Here is a 23668-nt window from a genome sequence, read left to right on the forward strand (position 1 = left end):
CTAAGTCAAGAGACAGAGTCGAACTTTTGAACTGAAATTAGAAAAGGCTTAAAAGCAATTTTACCAAACAATTAACAATTGCAATCGCCACAACAACAATAAATTAACTAAACAATCGTCTTGTAATTCTTATTAGCTGAGGAGCGAGGCCATTTTTTTGGCAACATCAATAAGAACGTAACAAAAAGTTGTTCATTGGTCAAAAATCATCAAAAAACTCACTAAAACGAGCATGCATCAAAAATTGCTAGAGCAGCTAACCAAGCCATGCCAAAGACGAATTTTCGTGAAGGGAATGAGTTATTCAAACTTTTTATTTTCACCTCGAATAGCAGCTATGTCTGACTTGCAATTTTAGGTTTGTATCGGTGTCGAGCGCAACTAAAACGCGGAAATTTTATCTGCTATTGGGAATTTTAAGCGTAAAATGACTTTGTAGCGGAGGGATAGTAGTATTGGAGAAGGAAAGTTCGCGACGGAATAAATTGTTTTGATTAGTAGCGCGAGTATATATACTATATTATAGTTTCAAGCCATGAAACGACGCAAAATATCCTTACAGGAGGCCATATTGGCCTCGACTCCAACGTACTTTTATGTAACATTTTAATGTCGATTTTTCACTGCAAGCCTCATACTTAATATCACTGTTTCATGTTCCACTCTATTCTCTAACACTAGAACGCATTTTAAATCTCCGATAAAATGTTACATTTTGTTCGTTCTGTATATGCTTATTATACCGGCAACAGAAGATTACCGGATTAGAAAATAATTGACAAGTAAAATCTAGCCATATTTGAAAAAAACTTACGTCATTCTCTGCTAAAAATCAGCGTACCTTAACGGGCTATCATTTTCGCTAAATTTTGAACCGATTGCAATGTTCGGAATGCCACGATAAACGGTCGTCTGCAAGTTATCTTCGATGTGTGACGTCATAGAGTATTTTTAAACGACGTCGTTCGCTGAAGGAGAAAGTCGCGTGAATCCGTCTCAGTTGCACCATCTAGCGGATGGCGTTTTTGCAATATAATGCCGTATGGACAAAATATCTAATAACCCTTTTTTGTACATTTTGGTCTTGCAATCTAGTTATAATAAAGTCATCATATGGCTATATTTCGTTAGCTCTTACCAGATCAGAAATAACGTTGCGCAATTGAAACTTAGCTGATTTGGTGGTGAGGCCAAATTATAATGGAGTATCACAAATCACTAATATCCTTGTTGTAGGAATTCAAGAGTCTTATTTGACCAAAATCATGTTATTAGGTGGCTTTGACTTGGAGTTTCTTATTTTACATCACTTTTTACAATCCAGTTCATTTTTTATAGTTATTAGTTAATATTTTACCTAATTAATATAGTTAATAGTTATTCTTCCAACATAAATTCTGACACTGAATTATTCTATACCTGTAGGAATATCATCTATGGTGCTTTAACAATATTTTTCAAAATGTATATTTTTCTGCTTCCTATCAGAATGAGGTAAGAATGTGTTGGGAATGTTCTGCGAAAGCATGATGTTTGTTGTCTTTAATGTTTTGAATTTACCAAAAATTGAAATGAAATCAGCTGTTAAGCATGTTTACTGTTTGGAGAATTGTGATCTTGTGAGGGTGATTATAAAGACTCTGCATATTGCATAATGTTACGTAACTGATTGTCGGTTTGGTTTTCCTCCATAACTGGAATTGGCAATCAAACTGTATATTTAGAGATTTTGCAAGCTAAAATCCCATCAAGATGGTTGAAGAAACTATCAGTTAGAATTACGCAAGACTAACAACATTTCTTTGCCTTTGTGGAAGTGGATTCGTATGCTGTGACAAGAATAAAGATGACTATACTATATGATTGAAGAGTCTTGCTACGCTCTAACACAAATGTATTTCTGTAAAGTTTTGTCTGTGCAGCGAGACTCTCGAATCAAATTTGATGATTGGATGTTGGATTCTGTGCGTCATAGAATCGGGTTCAAGTGACAAAGTAATCCCATATTTGACTTGGGCTAATGAATAAATGAGGAATCATGCTCTGCTGGATTGTGTTGGGAATGTTCTGCAAAAGCATGGTTTCTTTTGTCTTGAATTCGGTGTTCCCGAAGTATGCCTGAACATAGTATGTTTACCAGGTTAGGGTTATCAGGTTGTGCGCCATTTTGGTGCACATACTTCCCGAGAGGAAATTTATCATAAATTTGAAATGAAAGTATGCTAAGCATGTTCAGCTTTTTTGTGGGAATTGATTATATGTGACATTGGTTGATGTTCTCTGCGTATCGCGGAGAGTCCACGTACTGCTGACCGATTTCCCAAGTTTTTAACTAATCTCAAGTTCAGGGTTTTTGCAACTTGTGATTTTGTGGAGGTCATTGTATAAAAAATGATTAGTGAGCTGTGCTCATTGCAGATTTCCCACATAACTAACTGCTGAGTCATTATCCCCCCCCCCCAAGTTTATGCATCTTATAACTAGGTATCTAGTTATCTGACATGGAATGTTGTCTGTTTGATTGTTGTGAGTGATCATGTCATAATTTAGTAATTGTCCGATTGTGATCACACAATTTGGGCTGGAAATTGGATAAATATCATGATTAAGTCAAAGATTCTTCGACTTCTAAGAATACAGAAAATGCATGATTTAAGAAGTTTATTAATTCAGTGAAAACATGAATTAATAAATGTTTGTTTTTTATATGCTTGTGCCCAGGGCAACTTATTGGTAAGAAATTGTATCATATTCAGAATGTTTTTGCTGCCTGTTAATGCATAACATTGAAGCATTGTGATTTTAATTGTAGTCTTGATGCTGCCTGTATCGAAGTACTGAACCTCTATGTTGATATATATATGGCAAAATCAGTGTTTAGAAAAAGGACCACTGTTCCCACTTGTGTCTCGAAATTGTACATGGAAACATTTATTTGTATATACAGTCAACTTTCTTTTATTCAAACCCCACCCCAATCTCCCCCCCCCCCCTTTTCTCCCTTTAAATGACATCCAAAACCCACTCTCAAAAACATATTGATTTGTTTATACAACATGAAACTATCCTAAGATACACCTATTTCAGGTTCAATACATTCTTGGCATGTGCACATGTCCGACTCAGTTTCCAATGGTAAAAGTCAGTGAAGGAAAATATAAAGTTGGAGATTCAAAAACACTGATATTCATGAGGGTGAGTATGAGTATGTTTCCTAGTGATTCTCTTATGGCGCGGCGGTGTGGCTCAACGGGCTAAGCGTTAGGAATACGCTCGCCACCGCACCTCTAATTACTCTGCGTGGGTTCGCAGGTTCGAATCCCATGCAGGGACGGTTATGTGCGAGAGGATTGCTGGACTCCTCGCCGTCGTTGGGTGGTTCACGTAACCGCTGGTCGGTTACGGCTTCCTCCACCACCAAGTCCATGCTTCCGAAAACAAACAATACAGTAAAACTAATCCCATACCCGACTTGGAATGGTAACCGGACGAGAGACCGTGGTTCGCCATATGGATAAGCCGTCTTATAGGCTTTCCTCTCCCCCGGGATAAATATGTAAATCCTATCCTATCCTAGTCTAGATTAGACCTAAGATCAGGAGCCAGAGCCTGAAGCCTGACCTTTTTTTAAATGAGGCGTTTCGGCAGTGTTTCGGCCACGAGAGATCGTGGTCTGCAAAAAAAAAAGAAGTTGCCTCATCAGCACGACACATACTGTACTAAACTCTTGCAATGACAATTTAATGAACTCCTAACTAAACTATTAAATTTAGGGTTTGCTTCGGACTGGCCTGATCCTACCTCTAGTCTAGATATTCAGCCTAAATGAGGAAAGCTGTCTTTGACTCTTTGGAATCCATCACTCTACCCAATTGCACATCAGCGTCTGTTTGCAAGAGCCCTCTTTAGCCTAGAATTCCACGATTAATTGGGACGACGTCTCTGCAGCTCTGGCTTATGTAGTTAGGATTATTTGCTGAAAGGTTGCGGGACTTTTCGCTGTTGAAGGGTGGTTGACTCAACTTATTGCCTGAAATCCTCCATTCTATTGGGTTTCCCATTCCCAGGGTAAAATAGGGAAAATCCTCTCCAATTCATCAATTTATGTGAGAAGTAATGAAGATCAGATATATTTTCTTATGTCAGAATATTTGTATTTACTGTATCCTCATAATAAAATTAAATGATTGAGATCGATTACAATATTTTCTTCTCTAGATCTTACGCAACCATGTCATGGTTCGAGTTGGGGGAGGATGGGATACATTGGAACATTACCTGGACAAACATGATCCTTGCAGATGCAACCGACATAGGGTCGAACAAAAAATTGCGACAAGGTGCTATTTTCTATTCTTCTAAGTATTTGTATTAAAATAGATTGATGGGAGGGAAGCTTTACATTTTTTTTGTATATATTTTTTTCCATTTTGCTGTATTTCCCTCAGAGATTTTTTTTTCTCTTTTTAGAAATTTAAAGAGACTGAAACTTTTTTTTTTCAATTGTTTCATGGCAATTTTTTACAATTGTGGTATGTTTGTTGTCCAACTATTACGAACACATGCCTGTCTGGCTAGTCTGAGTCTCATGTGCGCTTGTCTTAGTATGTTTGCATGTTGGAGATCACACCAAGATGAACCTGGAGGATTCTTTCCAATCCAGAGTCCTATTTGGACCAAAAGTTTAAAAATTCCGAAAGACATATTAGCTTATATTTAATGTTTAATGTGACCTTGCTAGGGTATGGTCAGTCGCATTAAAATCTGCTTATGTACCATGCAACTGGAACAATTATTAGGTTAACTGTTTCCAATTATTTATTCAACATGGATTGGTAATCAGTCTTCAGAGCCATCTAATGCGCTTTCTTCTTCCGTCAGACCTATATTAAAATCCTATTCTATCTACCGAACTAAGCTAAGCCAACTTGCCAAATTTGGGTAGTGAAGTTGGAGTAACATTAACATTTCTCTTGTTCTGAGAAGTCGTTTTTTGTTTAAACCTCAATGTCTTATCAAGTTCTTTTATCAAGTCTAAAGATTTGCATGTTTTTAAGAACAGTAGCATGTAGTAACTTAGTACAAAGAATTCTCTCAAAGCACTGCAATATGTGCTTTTCTCCTTATGCCGGGCTTTGAAATCTTCACCTGATGAGATTGCCCTAGTCGTTTTATTTGGTGTTAGTATATTTAAACTCGCTGATCGATGCATCTTCTAAGTGCTAAGAGTAAACTTAGTAATGAACCTCTGATTAAACGGGCCCGCAGTTTTGAATTTTGTACGATATATTTACGTGAGAGAAGATTGCTAAACTTGGTTGCAGGGTGTTTGACATTGTGGCATACGTTTTTCTCCACAGACAAAGTTTCAAGTTTGGAACAATAAAATGGTTAAGTAATACCCAACTCACACCCAACCTGAACTGGCCAGGTGGAAGGTGTCTCACCAACTTCACTCTCTCTTAGGACAATATCCTTCAACAGATGATCAGTGAAGAATTGTTCTTCATGGATTTAACACCTACTGGGGCCACTGTGATTGGCTGTTAGACTTCTTACTGTCACATGTGGTAGTTCATGTAGCCATTAGTCAGTTACGACTTCCTCCACTTTCCAAATTGGTTGATCTGAAATGTCATATAGTTATCATCTTATAGGCTTTCCTCTCATTAGATAAATATAAACTATTAAAAAACATATATTTTCTTTTTCCTGATAATATCTTAACAACTCGATATCTTGGCTGCTTTTTAAAAATCTTGTTCAGCTAAGTGAAAGAGCATCTCATTAAACGGTGCTCCCGAAGTATGCGAACCAAGATGGCGGACATCGGAACGTAACATGGGTAACAGGTTAGGGTTAGGCGATAATTTTTTTCCAATTTTCCTTATTTTAGTCCTATTGTCAGTTCGAAGACTAGCCAAGAGCCTTCCAAAGTATTTATACCTAAAATTATGGCCTAACCCTAACATAGTACACATATTACATTCCGAAGTCCGCCATCTTGGTTCGCATACTTCAGGAGCCCCCATTAAACAGCTTATATTCTTACCACATACCCTCACATATAAGCCAATCTCACAATTAAGCCGACCCTATAAATCGCATCACATCTATCACATCAAATGGTTGCAGAAATAAATTAATGAAAATGCTAACCATTATTTTTACTTTATTAATAACGGTGAAAAGTTTTTCAAAATCCTCAAAATTCATCCTCGCTATCACTGTCAAACTCCTCAAAAAGATTTTTCTAGTTCAGAGTAATGCGCGTATGAGCCATCCCCTCAGTTTGGCAACTTTTTTTAATTTCAAGCTTGGCTTATATGCGAGGACGTATGGTAGTTATATCATTAATTTCATGTAGGCTTTCCTTCCTAGTTAGTTTGCATGTTTTTTTGATCAAATTTCTATGCAGGATTCGTGATCTTGGGATAGTTTTGACTCCGGAAGAAGAGCAAGAACTTATCAGTCGAGCGAAACGTGAAACAAAACGTGATTTTACAGCTCGGAACCGATCCTTGTAATCATGTAGTATTGTTTTGTGTGACCACTAGGTGGTAGCATGTAGTAAATTCATAATTAATAATCTGTCATTTCAGCTAAACTTTTACGCAAACCAACGCAGCAATCTGATTTGTTAATTTTAAAGATACCACAAGGTGGCAGCAAATGAAATTTTGTAATTCTTCATCCCATAATTTGTCATTCCACTTTGCTCAATAACGCAGCTATTGATATTTGTCCAAATATTCTATCTGCTCTTGGTTGTGGGACTAACGGATGTATTTTATACTGATAAGTGGATTTGCTATTGCGAGATTGCTGCTCCTACCTGCTTTTTGAGAAATAAATTGAATCTGATTTTTTATTTGATTAATTTTTTATTTTTTTACGGTGCTATGCAATTTTATTTAACGAATGTATGGCAACTGAGTGTGTGTAGGTCTTTTAAGCTTTCTTCATTTAAATTTAATTCTGATTGGTATTTTCAACATCTTTTGAACTAATGATAGCTTCTGGAACTTTATACTAGACGGGTTACTTGTTAATCTTGTGATTTCTAACATTTTACGCACATTTGTGTATTGAATTCAAGTCCATGTATCCGAAAACAATTAACCCTTTCCGTGCGGTGGGCACGTATACGTACCCAGGACAAAACTCGCTAGATTGCGGCGGGTACGTTGATGTACTCCACTGTTTTATTTAGCAATAGGTCGCAAACTGTTGGTCTAGTTTTTCCGGGTTTTAGTTTATTGATAAGAAGTCTTCTTCGAGATTAACATAAGCGACGGTAAATCTCGCTTTCGTTTACCATGGGAATTTTATTTGCGGCGGAACGAGGGAGTGTTTTTGAAATTTATGCAAATTTCGGTGTTTTTTGGGTGGTAATAGAAGACGTGTTATCCCTTCCATCTACCAAAGTATTTTGAGTTAGATAACGAAATTGCTACAGCAATATTATGCTATTGTTTGCCAACCACGAAGCGGTAACAGTAAAGGATTTAGCCAATATTTCTATTTTTTATCACGGTTTGAAGTTTCAACTCCCAAGAAAAAAAAATGCCTTTTTTCTATCCGGTTTGTGACTCAAACCACCCCTTTTAAAAAAAATTTTTTTTAATCGCCAATTGCAAGCTCTTTAAATAAGCTTTCCAACGAGCCATCAGTGGGCAGCAGAGGATCATTAGTTTTTCGTTAGTTGATCGATTAGTTGTGGGGGTACAAATGCATAAAATCGGTGTAGAAAATACGATTATTTAATAAAAAATAAAAATCGCATGGAAAGGGTTAAATGGCTAACTTATCTCATACCCGACATTGGTAACCGGGCAAAAGGCCATGGTTTGCCATATGATGGTGTGGCTCAACGGGCTAAGCGTTAGGAATACGCTCGCCACCGCACCTCTAATTACTCTGCGTGGGTTCGCAGGTTCGAATCCCATGCAGGGATGGTTATGTGGGAGAGGATTGCTGGACTCCTCGCCGTCGTTGGGTGGTTCACGTAACCGCTGGTCAGTTACGGCTTCCTCCACCACCACGTCCATGCTTCCGAAAACAAACAATACAGTAAAACTAATCCCATACCCGACTTGGAATGGTAACCGGACGAGAGGCCGTGGTTCGCCATATGGATAAGCCGTCTTATCGGCTTTCCGCTCCCCCGGGATAAATATGTAAATTCTATCCTTCTATCCTATCCTATGATAAAGTCATCTTATCGATATTCCTCTCCATCGGGATAAATGTAATGTTAATCCTATCCCATCCTACTTGAACTTTGTAAACCCCTGGTTATATCCATCCTTTCTAATACTTCCTTCTTTTACCTATTTTGGAACTCTTCATTCCACCATCAACATACAAATAAATTCTTTTTATATCTTGTCAAATTTTTAACGGAAAATCATCCTCTATATTTGACACTCACACAGTTTGAATAGATTAAAATAAGTTCATAAATAGGTTTTAAAATAATATTAATTAAGTCGAAAACATCAGCGAATTATTAGCGTATTTCCATATCCCAGAAAAAGATGATGGTTTGTTTCCTTCTTTTGGATAAGAAAAGCTGCGCTGTACAAACGAGCTGGCAATTTCATCACTTTAAATATGTTATTAAACATGACTGGATTTTATATTGTAGCTGTCAAATGTCGTTGTGCTATTAACATTATAACGGCCTTATTCCAATTAATTTCCAATTTCTTTCATAAGCTAATTAATGATTTCACTAATTAATACTGAAACTACTAATCCAAATTATTATCAGACTAACACAGATCAACTTAATCCATCTTAACTTTTTCTCTTTCTTCATTTCGATAAATTAGTATGTTACTCTTGTTATCGACTTGATAGGGGCATGTCTTTTGCTAGTAACAGTCGCAATGTAGGCAGATATCTCTAGTTCCTTTACTGTGTGAGTTTTTTTTTAGATGTGACATTCATACCTGATGTTACATTCAAGTATTTTGTTCAGATAATAATTGTTTAGGTACTCCTGAAGTATGCGCACCAAGATGTCGTACAACCTGAACCCTGGTACACAACCTGAGTTCAGGTTGTGCGCCATCTTGGTGCGCATACTTCAGGAGGTCCATTTTTTAAGTATTGAGTGCGATTCTTAGAGTCCGGTTTCAATTGGTTTTTACAAGTCTATACCATAATTTAATATAGTTCAGTATGTCTTGTCACTTCAGTGGTGTTCTGTACCTTTGAGAGAAATCTAATTTATTTTTGATTGAGTGCGAGAAAATTTACGTTGAGCGATTTCGCTTGTAAAAATCTTACTTCGTTAAGAAACAATACTAGTATTTGGTTAAAGTGTTTAATCCTATTCTTTCTTATAATTTGGTTAATTGGAACTTTGCTCTATTTTTTAGTTGAGGGTCAGCTGCCTTTATTAAACTTTTTTTCGCGTTTCTGTACACTATATTTGAAATTTTGAAGTTTAAAGCTCTTAATTCAGTTATGAGGAATGTGCAGAATTCTCGATAGATTACCATAAATGCATTCCAGTTTCATACATCAGAAACGAATAACTGGCTATCTATCTTCACACCCGTCATTGACTGGTAACCAGACGAAAGATAGTGGTTTGCCTTTTGATAAAGCCGTCAGATCGGCTTTCTATTCCCTTGGTAGAAATATGAAAATGCTGTCCTGTTCCCATGTTTGGTTTTATTAAATTTTTTATATTTTGTCATGTCAGGGTTTTTCTTGTCTATAGTTTCAATATGCAAATACAATTCACTAATTTTTAAAACTAAAAGTATGTTTTATTTCAGGTCATGTTATATTTTGTTATTTTAATAATTCTTTTATTTCTATTTTATTTTGGATCAATGAAATTTCGTTCCAGGTTTAAATGTTCGACGAACGAATATTTTGGAAAATTACTCAAGGACAAGTAAATACTGTTTTGTAGAAAAAACACAAATCATTTTTGATTTCAATTTCTCCACATTTTTATGATTATTTCTACTCAGATATCCTGGTTTAGAATAGGCTTCTACACATTTCTATTAAAATATATACCGGTATATATAAATAGTGAGAGAGCTAGCTTTGATGATGGTAAAAAGTAGAATATAATTGATATAAGAAGGAAGTGCTGCATTTATAAAACAAATCATTTTTGAGAAGATGTTGGAAAACTATACAAATTGATCAAAATTTTCACTCATATTCCATATTAGGACAGACTGTTTCAAAATCATGATAAAAATAGATTTCTGGCTTAAATTTTTAAAGCTTTCATTCGACTATTTGTTATAATGAATAATCAAACAACAGTTATGATTTTCTGTCTTTTTTTGGACTTTAAAAGTAGAATGGTATAAATACTTTTTACACTCTTTCCCTCAAATTTTGAAAATCAAACAATTCAAACTACAATTTCGGCAATTTTTTCCATGTAACATGGTCATAAACGTGAAGACTGCAGCACTTGCTTGCTAATTTGGAATAAGACAGAATTGAGCCAGTTATTTCCTGTTTATTGTTAAGTTAGATAATTTCCTAGTTTTCTCTTGAGGTTATCAGGTGTGCTAATAATTTGAATTTAAAAAACACCACTGAGCACTTATTTAAAATATCTTAGCATGTCTCTGTTTTTTGGTTTGTGTTACCAATTTCTTACTCAATGTCACAATAATATTCTGTCTCGGTTTTCCTCATGGCACTAGGGTTCACATAACCGCTGGCCGGTTACAACTTTCTCTGCCTTCCTGTCCTTGCGTCTAAAAACAAAATAACTGGCTAACTAATCACATACCCGACATGGACTGGTAACCGGTTCGAGAGGCCGTACATGGTTATGATTTGGGGCTCTCCCCTGGGATAAATATTTAAATCCTATCATATTTTGAGACACCGTTTCTTACTAATCATTAGGATGTGTACTCACCTAGTTTTATCTTATTTTGTGCGTTAATAATACAATAACAACACAATCAGTAATTAAATCATAACCTCACTGAAGTACATTGATCCAATGTACTGTTTAGAATTGTTCAACTTTACTTTGTTGAATAGATCTGCTCAACTTAGAGATTGCTGTTATGGGTACTCCTGAAGTATGCGCACCAAGATGTCGCACAACCTGAACCCTAACCTGGTACACAACCTGAGTTCAGGTTGTGCGCCATCTTGGTGCGCATACTTCAGGAGGTCCCTGTTTTGCACACTCAAAGTTTGCAGTAACAATTTTTTTGTATTGATGATAGTATTCTAACTGCTTAATGTTTTTAATATTCAATATTTCGACTTACTATTTGCGACTTATATTAGTGTTTTCGGGTACCCTTTTGATCACAGCTACATTTATTATCAAGCATTGCAAACTTGATCTTTGACTTGTTGACCATTTCTTGAATTAGACTGAGATACGTATAAGTATTATGAGAAACACTTTTGATATTTGCTCCACAGATTTCACTATTTGGCCTTGCAACTCAGATTTTACTGGGGATGTTTACGCGGCGGTGTGGCTCAATGGGCTAAGCGTTAGGAATACGCTCGCCACCGCACCTCTGATTACTCTGCATGGGTTCGCAGGTTCGAATCTCATGCAAGGATGGTTATGTGCGAGAGGATTGCTGGACTCCTCGCCGTCGTTGGGTGGTTCTTGTAACCGCTGGTCGGTTACGGCTTCCTCCACCACCAAGTCCATGCTTCCGAAAACAAACAATATAACTAATCCCATACCCGACTTAGAATGATAACCGGACGAGAGGCCGTGGTTCGCCATATGGATAAGCCATCCTATCGGCTTTCCTCTCCCCCGGGATAAATATGTAAATCCTATCCTATCCTATTTAGTGCAATACGATTCCAGACTATCTGAACATGCATTTTAACAAATCGAACTCACTACCAAATCACATACGCCAGTGTTTGCGGCGAGGGAACATGTATATCTTTGTTTAACTTGAGCGCTACTGTAACCTTTTTTATTTTTGCGTATATATGAAATCTAAGTCATGTTTTGTTATCACATTAAGTTATCTAATTTATCTAATTCTTTGCCAAAAAAAAAATTTGCAATCTTTGATTTGTTCATTTTTGTGTGAAATAATAATCACTGATTTTATAATTTTACACTTTTTTATGGAAATTCATTTCATTTTACATTGATTATTATATGAATAATACGAAGTTAGACTAAGTAATTGTAATTAACCAGAAATCTTTTTAATGCAATTAAATTTTGAAAATTAAATTTGATTTTAATGATTTGAAATTCAATAATCAGGGTGAACATTAACAGGCCTATTATCAAGAATGAAACATTTCAAGGCATTTCGAAATACCACAGTCCACAAGAAATGTGATAAATTAAAATTGCTAAATGCCTGAGTCTGCATTATTTTAGGTTTCACAAATGCTTTTCGTCTTCGGTACTTTTATGTCTGAGACTTGAAAAAGTTCATTTTTTGTTATTATCAAAACGCTTTTCAAAATTCACCAATCTGCTAAATTTATACCAAAAATCTAAGTCTATCGCAGAACTTTTCAGTTAGTTCCAGTCATACGCAAATTCAGATATCACACTCATTTTTTACTCTAAAAATGTTTCAAAATTCTGTAGTACTTTTCCTGCAGTGCATAATCACACACAAGAATGAGCACAAATAAATTCTCATTTGTGAGCCGAGGAATGTTTTATTCATGATATTTTGTTCTTAATATTTCTGTCCACTGATTTAAAAAATGGAATTTTATTCTATTCAATAGAATTTGTATCAAAAAAATTGTTCAAACTCAACATCATTTCTGATTTTTTTCCTACATTTAATACATTTTAATTTAATACAGTTTAGCAATGGCTATTGTAAATATTGAGATTTGAAAAGGGAAATAATTCTTAATTTAACGTTTTACATTAATAGTCTTCACCTGTCGTATTTCAAAATAATTTTTTGTACATTGTTGCAAAAATGTGTTTGCTAGTCTCTATCACCACCTTGTGAATTATAAACATTCATGATTTTTAATATATTTCCCAATGTTAACAGGTCAAGCCTCAACGCAAAGCAAGCAGCAGAGATCATGAACAAAGCAGGAACTGGTGGTGGTGGGAGCAGTGGTGGTTTGAGTCAACCTAGAAATTCAGAGTTAAGAAAAAGCAGGGATGACTGGAGGTATGCGACCTTATCCATGATTTCACCTTGAGTTTCTTCATAGCTCATTAACCCTGTGATTGATAACCAGTGTTAGTGTTTCGTGCCTTTCTTTGCTCTCAAATGCCGATTTTTTGCTTCACTTTTTTGTACAGTGTGTTTTTTTTTGCTGCTTCGAAAATTTCACTTTTAAAATATCGATGGAATATGACATTGAGAACATTTTCATGGGTGGGAGTTCGGGAGAGAATTTATTGTCTTTTTCATGTCTCACCTCCACTGGCATTTTTACTAGTGCACAAAAATACGTATTTCTGCTCAGGATGAACACCTTTGTTCATTAAATATAAAAATCCTATTCTAACTTAAAACCTGATTGCTGAGTTTCAACAATCCGGTGTTCCCAGAAGTATGTGAACCAAGATGTCGCACAACCTGAATCCCAACCGGTACACACATACTATGTGCAGGTTGTGCGCCATCTTGGTGCGCATCCTTCTGGAGGTCCAATAATCCTGACCGTTATCTAAACGTTTAACAAGTGCCATTTATTCTAGCAATAACAACATCAAAAGCCAGAGCTTGCCCGGTTTCAACAACACCATGTCGACTGTGTCACCTGGTCGAGGATCAAAGGTCAGGGAGGAAAGTTCAACACCACGAGAAAGCCGGAAATCAAAAAGCACAAATAGAACCTCAGAAGCAATGAACCAGAACAGTAACCATAGAAACGATATCATGGATTACTTTGATGTTGATGCATCATACATTGACCCAAGGCATGCACCCCAGAACAGAGCTCGGAGCAGGTCCCCAGCCCCAGATAGAGGGTCAAAATCCCTCTCTCGGTACAGTACAGACAATAAAAGACAAAGCAATAACCCAGAAATCAAAATTACAAAATCCAGCAGTTCTGATTTAAATAATACCTATCCTGGATCAAGAGACTCAAAAAGTGGAAATTTACGAACTTCAAAAAATAATTTATCATTACCCGGGGGGAATAAATCACCCCCGAAAAGTCCAACTGAGCGAAGAAGCAAAACCCCAACTCCTGGAAACCTGCGTTCCTCTTCAACGAGTGCCTTGTCACATGAGTACTCCCCACCGCGTCGCTCCGTGACCCCTACCCCCATGTCAACCTCAGAGCGCCGAGCGGCTCTTAGTGTATCTCGATCAAAAAGTCCAGACCCCGACAGGATGCTGCGTACTAGTACAAAAGAGGAGAAAAGAAAATCAACCCCTAGAGGGACCAAAGGGCCACCGTCTTCGTACAGGTTAGTATGAATCGCCTCTGTTTATCATTTGCTTAACTTATTTCAGTTTTGTTTTCTTAATTAATATAAAGTGAGGAAAGTTCACGAGATGGCTCAATCATTATTTTTATGAGGCGAGTCACATTTGTGGTTTGAACAATGCACTGGATAGGATACTGATGCGCTACCTGGTTTTGTGAAGGGCTGAGATATTTAGGTTTAGCATTGCGTATTTTATCACACCCCAGATCTGACAAGGGTAAACCATGGCTTGTGGTCCTAATCCGGCCTGTTGGGTATTTCAATTTGGTCTACCTGATGCTGCCACAACCAAACCAAAACCAAATATTGATGTTTTAACTGGAAAATAGTTCAAGGAATTTGTTGAGATTGCGATTAAATTTAGTTTGGGCGTGAGGCTTATTGTTTTCCACTTTTGCTTTTGTAACACTTGCTCATAAAATGTAAATTTTACGCCAGTGTAGATAAGAAAATTTTTTGGCTGCTGGTCTGAAAACCTTGCACACCTCTGCCCTAAATGAAAAGGTAGACATGGGGTTGGTCTTAAACTCAGATGTACCAATTTTGCACCATTCAGAAACTCCGAAACGCTACCTCGAAACTACAAAACGACTGAGAAACACCCAAAACTGGAAACATCAAACTCTCGCCCGTCGACACCGAGATCAACAAACACTGATAGAAGATCAGCTTCAACAGACAGAAGGTACAACTCATTACCGCGACCTTCCTCTGCAATGGCTATACATATGGATGATGAAGTTGGTAGGTGTATTTCTGATGAGCATTCCATTTTGGATGAGTTGCAATAATACTGCCTTTTGGGGAGGTCATACAGAGTGACCCAATAGACAGAACATGTGGGTGAAAAGAGATGATAAAACAGCGCTCCAGAAGTGTATGTGTACCAATATGGAGGTAACCAATTTGTTCGCCTACTTTACATCAAGTCGTGTAAAGAGACTGAAACCTAGTGGCAGAGGGTATATTCACTTGGCTAACACATACAGTCCTCAAACTCTTAATATAACTAAAATAAGGTAACCGGTATAAAATTATGGCCTGATCATAACCTGGTACACATACTACGGGAGTGCCGTTGAAACAGCCTTAGCATCGGTGAACAGACAATAAATTTATTCCACCATATCATACATGAATTCATAAATAAATTAGGACATAACACATAACATATTAGGATACCAAAATTTATTGCGACGGTATGTACATGCGAAGAGACTAATATCATCTTGAGTCCTCTACACCAAGAAGATTGTTGTGATTGTGCTCCATCTCAGGTTCTATTTGTTTTAACTTGCAGTAAATTTTGCTTTGTGGCGGATCACTTTGAAATTCTTTTTTGTGACAATTTTTGGCGAAAATTCATATTTTGGAAAATCCTTGTGAAAATATGCGTTGTCTCGAATCCTTGTGAAAATTTGTATTGTTGCGAATCCTTGTGAAAATTAGCGTTGTAGCAAATCACTTCGAAATTTTGCATTGTGACATGCCACTTTGAAAATTTTTGTTGTCGCAATTTTTTGCAAAAAATCATGTTCTGGAGAATCCTTGTGAAAATTAGCATTCAATATCTTTTTTTTTTTTTTTAGATTCTGGAAGAAAATCAGCAACCCTGTCAGTAACCAGAGGAAGCTCACATCACAAGAGTATGCAGGTAGGAATAACATGGGGACTATAATGTGCTCACTCCAAATAAGGATATGGACAAGCATTTATTGCAGTCAGCTAATAGCTTAGCAATGAATCAATATTCTCATCGCAAAGTTATGGGGGTGAAAATTATATGTTAGGGTCATTAAAAGGTCAAAGGTTACTTATAAAAAGAAAACTGATTGTTATTTGGGGTTATCATTTTTGCCTCATTACACAAAGGTCTCCAAATACTCAATGGTTGTTGCATTGTAATGAATGTCAGTTTATTGCATTTTGTCATCGCGCCATAGGTTGATCCTGTATAGGTTCACACATCGAAATCATGTGGAGATGATTATGTTGAAGAATTGGTTTACGTTTACCACCATAGTCTATGAGACAGGAAAAAATAACTAATTAACCATTCGTATATTCAAACTGGACTGGTGATCGGATAAAAGGCTGTGATTTGCCATAGGATTGAGTCATGTTATCGACTTTCTTTTCTTGTGATCAGTTACGGCTTCTTCCACCATCAAGTTTGTAAATTTGGGAACAATATCTGGCTTAACTATTCTTATACCTGAACTGGACAGTAACCAGTAGAGAAGACAATAATCAAGCCGTCTGATTGACTTCCATTTCTCATCGGGATACATAGAAAATTTAAAACCTATCCCAAACTTTTTGGCTTGATGTTCACTCAAATGTTACAATTTATCTTTTTTCAGGATATCCGTGATTCGAGACCAGCACGTCCAAAATCAGCTCTCGGAATCTATTCCTCAACAAGCAATCTTTCAACTGTGCCATCCAGTACTAACAATGCAAAGAATCAAGGAAGAAAAACTGTGGCTTCAACCACTGCAAATAATTCTATGCAAAGGTAAGTAAGTCTAAATAGACTGATATTGTGTTTGGATTGGGAGAGGAAAGCTGATGAGAGGGTGTATGCAAAAGTAAATCGAGGTTAAGATGGTGGAGATTGGTGATTTTGTATTTGAAGGGGGGGGGGGGGGAGCAAATAAAGTGGAAAAAAATGTTTAATCTGTATAATTATCAAAGAGTGCAAAAAATACTATGCGAAGGTAAGTCTGATAGAATAAGATTTTGTGTTTGGAGGGGGATAGGAATGCTGATAAAGTGGTATATTTATCACCCACTGCAAATAATTCTATAGGAAGTTGAGAAGACAATTCTATGCAAAAGTATGTCAAGATATGATGAGATTTTATAGTAATATTGGGGGGGAGCAAAGGTGACAATTTTATGCAAAGATAAGTGAAGGTTGAATCTTCGTGGTTTCGTATTGCTTACTCAATTTCCTCTAATCCTTGCCAGGGTGTGATGAATTGGGTAGATAATGGCAAACTGGAGAGGTTCTAGTTATAATACTGCAGCTTCTTAGGTATCAGTGGGTGCTTGTTCAGAGCCTTGTTTAAAGTGAGAAACTCAAAACTCTTCTTATAAAAAAAAATAGATAGATGAGTTTATCAGTTGTGACTTTCCTTACCAATTCTTTTGCGTTCGTTTTAGTTACATCCTCGCCACTTTAGGGCAGTCACGCTCCAAGAATCCTTATTCAAACAAATATTTGATTTAAAATGAAATAATAATCAATCGTCAAGTATTTGATAACTTTCCTAACACAAGACCTACTCCAGAAGTCTTACACAAACATAACTGGCCTTTTAAATCCTATTTTACAAATACCAACAATATTTATACAACTCCTAACAAGTCAGGGCAAGATGGCGTTATAAGTAGCTAAATGAGGGCTGCAACACTTCAAAATATTTTGATTTTGATCGAGTACGATACATAGATAAGTTTTGGAGAATTTTGATTATTTATGATTGAATCAGGCTTGTTCGAAGATAACATTTTTTTGTTGTGTGGTTACAATAGCAAATCAGAATAAGGAATTCCAACTTATAATAACTAACCCATAGTGTTCACTTTTAAAAAGCGTAGTCTAATTTTTAATGAAATTTAGATGAATTTGGACTATACTTAAAGCTTTAATCATTGATTTTTGAATTTCTAATAATTTAACAGTTATATTTGCAAAATTGTATAAATAATTAGGTACCAAAGAGAACAAAAATTATCAAAAAATTGAATGGTAACACTTTTTTAAATAATTCTTCTTTTATGATTCTGTAAACCAAGGTTGTCTGTTTTACAATCATTTTATGGGTAATGGATTGTAATTCTGTCTGCGAGAGTTTGAGGAATTTATTATTGAGGTTTTATTTAGCTAGTGACTGTAGTTTTAGAAATTTCTTTTTTCTTGGGATTATGCTGCATTGCACAGTATGAGATTTGGTATTTATATTTCGAGAGAAATGAAAGATGAATAAAAGATTGTTTCTTATGAGGACCGTAGTCTGGTTTGGCATATTTCATTTATTTTTGCAATGGGAATTTCATTGTTGAAGTAATATTTAGCTATTGGTCTCGAAGCCTGGCATTACCGTACTTATTTTATCTTGCATACTACAGTTGGATTTTGCTTTAGGGAGAGAAAAGATGAAAGATAAACTACTACTATCTCTTATATAGTTGCTAGTTGATGTTTTCAGGAATTAAATTGGAAGGGTTTTTAAAGTTTTAGAAAGCATTATTTCATTATTAGGATATACATAATTTTACGTGGTGTGGATTTTTATATATATCATTGAGAAAAACTAATTAGAAGGGTGTATTACCATGTGCAACTTCTTCTTAAGATAGCCATGGCAGAACCTCAGATAACCATGCTGTTTGACACAGCATAAAGCAAAAGCATTAATAATCTAAAGGAGAGAAGATTGTCTCTTACCTGGTTACTGGTATGGTCCGCTCCTAAAATAGATTAGCTTCTTCTTAATTGGGGAGTTAGCAAAAATTTGTTTCGGGACAGTGCCGGACTGATAGTCATATTATTGACAATTGCCTTCTGATCAAGTCTAGGTTAGTACAAGCAATATAACAGCTAACAGCTAATGAATGAGATTAAAATAGCTAGGCAGATAAAAAATATTTTGTACTAAATTAACCTCTCACCGATGTCAGTGTCAATATTTATGATATTTGACAGCCAATTTCATTCTCCCAGATATTCTTTTTATCAGTTGTTTCCACACCTTTTTTAGTCACGCCACATGAAAAGACATTATGTTTGATACCGCTGATAAAATGTATATGTAATTTTGAATGTGCTCAAATATCTAGGATATTTTGTTTGGACTTCAACAGGTAATTCTTCATCTTTTTCTCAGATTAAACACTAAGAATCGTTCCCAGTCTATGGACAACCTGCCAAAGCAGTTATCAACACCTAGTCCAAGTGTTACACAGAGGAATATGTTCTTTGAAAGGTAATTTTTGCAGGATATTGAATTTACAGTTTTTTTACCTTTTTTTTTGGTTTTATTCAACTTTGTTTTATTAAAGGCTCATAGGCAAGCTTATGGAAATAAACTAATATAATCCTGTGGTTTTAGTATAATTTTTCATTTGGCCTCAAACAGTCTATGATGACAATCTTCAGGTCAACTATCCATTGTAATGTATCTTATTATGAAAACACAATATGCTATTGTTGTATAACAATTGAATAAAGAATAATAGAAGTTGGGTAAACATGCGTCCTCCATTAAATGAATTTGACTAAATTATTTTTGCAATGGGTGGTTGCTTTGTGCCCCTGTCCAACAGGCATCACAGTAATACTAAATGATTAAAATACACGCAAAGTTTTCAGTAATGCATCGTTTTTTCAAATGTTGTTCAAGTCCAATAAGAACCAGTATTTTATCCAAAAGTTTGCTGTTTTGTTTTGATTAAAATCAGACATTTTCCATGCTTTGAGGCCTCACTTTTCAGTCGTTGATGACTGTGGTAATATTTTTAAGGATTTTGTTTTGTATTGCTCTCTTGTTTTGTGTAAACCGGAGATTCTCAAACCACGATCCAAATACAGCCTGTGTAAACGTTTAATACGACCCGCCAAACTTAAGTGAAATAATTTAACACTTTATGTTTTTTTTTTAGTATTTTAGATACCGTAATTGTTGCCTCATTATCACAGTTTAAGTCTGTGTATATTCGTGACAATTCGATTATACCGGTATCATGATTATTTGCGTTGATATCGACACGTTGCGAAGCTTCTCTCTCCTGACCCGTGAATATTCTTCCACTTCTAATTTTGGACTCGGTCAATCAAATTTGGGATCCCCTGATGTGAACGATGAAATATATGCTGTTAACGGTTCCATTTAACGGAACCATTAGGTTCTTTGACATGATTTTTTTTTAATAACTTATGTTCGACTTTTTTTCTTTACATGTTAATTACTATCAGGCATAGCCACGGTGTCACTGTCACTGCCTGACATCCGGTATTGTTCTTTTGGCCCTTCCTTCACCCTGATATGCCATTTTAACATTTTCATTATATTACCAGGTTAAGTCGACCTAAAACGGCTCCTAAGAACAAGACAAAAAGCAACATAGTGGATGAAGACGTCCTATTGGTTGAAAGAAAGGGAGAAGGAAGTCATGTTGTGCAGAGGAACACAGTTCAAAGGTTAGAGGTCATTTTTATAAATTGGAAAGTTTTTTACCAGGGATGACCAGGACTGATATTCTACAATTTCAATGGGATCTAGATAAAATAGGATTTACATATTTATTCCGAGGCAGAGGAAAGACGATAAGACATCTCAATCATATGGAGAACCACGGCCTCTCATCCGGTTACCAGTCCATGTCGGGCATGGGATTAGTTAGCCAGTTATTTGTTTTTGAAAGCATGGACTTGAAAGCATGGATCTGAGTTCGAATTGGAAATTTGAAAAAGTCAACATATACACGATTTGATTGCATGAGGCAATTCTGAATTATTTCTCGAATTAAAAATTAAAATGACTGAATATGATGAATCATTTTGAATTGATTTGAATTTTCGATAAATAGCCAAGTAGCAGTCAGTTTTAAACGAAATCGGGATTCCATTTCGTTCTAAAAATAAGATATTTTGAATGTTTCTAGGAAAAAAAAACATTTATTTTCTCTATTCAGGCCAGATTCACCAAGAGTGGAACCACATCATTCCAATCACGATCATGCAAAGTTGATTCGTGAAAGCAGCACCAGTAGCGATACCAGCTCTCAGAGGTAGGAATTCTGTATGGTATTTAGCTATAAGTAGGGGGAGATTTTAGTTCTATTACGAGTTCGGTGACTGTCTGTGTTAGCCAAGTGAATATCCCCATGCCCATAGGTTTCAGTCTTTTTATACAACTTGATGTAGAGTAGGCAAACAAAATTAGTTACCTCTATATTGGTACACGCACTTCTGGAGCGCTGGCGGTATTTTGCGTGTATTGAATTAGATTCTTTGACATAATGTTTCAAATATTCAAGTTTCGACTTCTTTCTCTACTTGTGTGTAAATTACTGTAAGACATACTGACGGGTGCCTGTTAACCAGTATGGACCTTTCCCCGAGCACCGACTTCCTTGTTTACTTCGTAACATTGGCCAATCAGCAAGATGCAAAAAGTGACGTAACAATGCTCCCTTTTCGTATCTGCTCAGACACTTTTCTCACTCAGACAGATTTTCAAGCGTGGTCGTGAACATTACATCGTTTTCGTGTTTTTGAACCCTACTCGTTTGTTTTCTGTTATGTTTCGGAAACTTAAATATAAATCAGATAATTCAATGATCACTCTGTCTTCCTAGGAGTTTTAAGTTAATTGCAGTAATAAAAAGTTAGTGTAAAAATAGCTGTGATAGACTAGGCTAAAATTCTTTACTGGTACTTTCAAAAAACAGATTGTCGTATGCGATGAATCATAATGATAGTTTGAAACACATACCCCATTTTAAGGCGCCAACTCGCAAAAGCACTCTTAAATAAGCCCCGAAAATTTGCAATGGTAAAGTATAGGATAAATTTTTCAGGGGTCAAAGGTCGGGGAAAGGTCCATAGGTTGTTTGGCCCACTCTTCACCCTGATATGCCATTTTTTCATTCTTGCTTCAACACGAAATTCCTACAAGGTATATTATCAGCATGATGAAAAAATAAACTACTGATTACTGATTACACATTTATGCCTACGTGACAAATAAAATGTAAATTTCGCACTCAGGAAGTATGTGTACCAATATGGAGGTAAGGTATCTAATTTTGTTCGTCTGATTTACATCAAGTTGTGTAAAGAGACTGAAACCCATGGGCAGGGGTACATTCATTTCTCAAACACAGACAGTCCCCGATCTCGTAATCGAAAAAAAATAATGAAAATTGGGGGCTCCCGAAGTATGCGAACCAAGATGGCGGACATCGGAATGTAATATGTGTACTAGGTTAGGGTTAGGCCATAATTTTAAGTATAAATACTACGGGAGGCTCTTGGCTAGTCTTCGAACTGATAATGGGACTAAAATAAGGAAAATTGGAAAAAAATTATCGCCTAACCCTAACCTGTTACCCATGTTACGTTCCGATGTCCGCCATCTTGGTTCGCATACTCCGGGAGCACCGAAAATTGAAATAAAATCATGGCCTAACCCTAACCTGGTGCACACTATGGAAGTACCAAATTTTGTTCTAACATAATAATTTGATAGAATTCGAAACCTAACTCTCTTTTTCAGCGCTCATCAGCAACAACCAATCACTCCATCAGATCTACGATTACGAATCAATCGCAACGAGCCTGAGAAAAGGTCATATAAAAGTCAAGGGTCATCTGTGGGGTCAACACCTTCACCGTCGAGAGATTCCGCTCTAGCAAGTAGTTTGAGGTAAATATCCCGAATCATCTTTTTATTCATTCTTTTGGAGTTCCTGGATTGGCCAGAGCTGAAAACTGTTTAAGGACATCTGGAAAGAAAGCTGAACATGTGATTAAGCTTGACGTGTACAATCTAAATCAGTAAATCAGGGGTTGTCCGCTTCGCGGGCTACAAAATTATTTTTGCATTGTTCGCGGGCCACAATAGTGCTAAGAATAGGTAAATAGTGCAATACAAAGCAAACACTTTTATTGTGCAAACACATAGTTATCAGACATAGCCATCCCGAGCTAATAGAATCTGCATTCGATTTTTAGTTTTCTATGATGCCTATATTGTAAGCATATATTCCCGACCAAAAAGATAGAAAGCCAGATAATAGTTTAGAGTAGACTGCCAAGCAAATCATTCAACTTTGCTAGTTGTCTCAGCTAGCCATAACACTAGTCAATTCAGTGACATTATTGATGTAACAATATGTCAAAAGATTTTTCAGATTATACGATCGGCGATTTTTTTTAATTACTCTCCGAATGTGACGCGGGCCACAGATAATAAAGCGGCGGGCCAAATGTGGCCCGCGGGCCTGTGTTTGGACCAACCTGATCTAAATCATCATGTGTTTTCTGCATTATATGATGCACATGTGCATCTGCCTTTCTAGGCTCTGGTTCGTATACAAAAAAAAACTATGAGTTAGCAAAATATTTGACTAGGGACATCTGATTCCTGGATGTCAATGAATCATACATTTATTTGCAAAGACTTGCCTGTTGCATAGCACAATGTGACAAGTCTTTTTGTGTGTAGG

General features: G+C 36.3%; 1 protein-coding gene across 4 annotated transcripts in view; it reads left to right on the forward strand.

The window, feature by feature from the left end:
* LOC120344340 (uncharacterized) overlaps positions 1 to 23668 on the forward strand; it is a 79077-nt gene that overhangs the window by 36666 nt on the left and 18743 nt on the right. The window contains exons 5-17 of one of the 4 annotated variants that reach the window (XM_078116181.1): positions 1426 to 1494; positions 3088 to 3195; positions 4219 to 4340; positions 6419 to 6523; positions 13026 to 13151; positions 13688 to 14407; positions 14985 to 15172; positions 16018 to 16082; positions 16792 to 16946; positions 19324 to 19422; positions 20514 to 20636; positions 21131 to 21226; positions 22717 to 22866. In XM_078116181.1, coding sequence (XP_077972307.1) covers positions 1426 to 1494; positions 3088 to 3195; positions 4219 to 4340; positions 6419 to 6523; positions 13026 to 13151; positions 13688 to 14407; positions 14985 to 15172; positions 16018 to 16082; positions 16792 to 16946; positions 19324 to 19422; positions 20514 to 20636; positions 21131 to 21226; positions 22717 to 22866 — 2126 coding nt within the window. Of the gene's footprint in view, positions 1 to 1425; positions 1495 to 3072; positions 3196 to 4218; positions 4341 to 6418; positions 6524 to 13025; positions 13152 to 13687; positions 14408 to 14984; positions 15173 to 16017; positions 16083 to 16791; positions 16947 to 19323; positions 19423 to 20513; positions 20637 to 21130; positions 21227 to 22716; positions 22867 to 23668 lie in introns of all 4 variants that reach the window. The other 3 variants (XM_078116196.1, XM_078116186.1, XM_078116190.1) reach the window with 3 other exon arrangements.

The sequence above is a fragment of the Styela clava genome, chromosome 1 (genome assembly GCF_964204865.1).
Source record: "Styela clava chromosome 1, kaStyClav1.hap1.2, whole genome shotgun sequence".
Lineage (NCBI taxonomy): Eukaryota > Metazoa > Chordata > Ascidiacea > Stolidobranchia > Styelidae > Styela > Styela clava.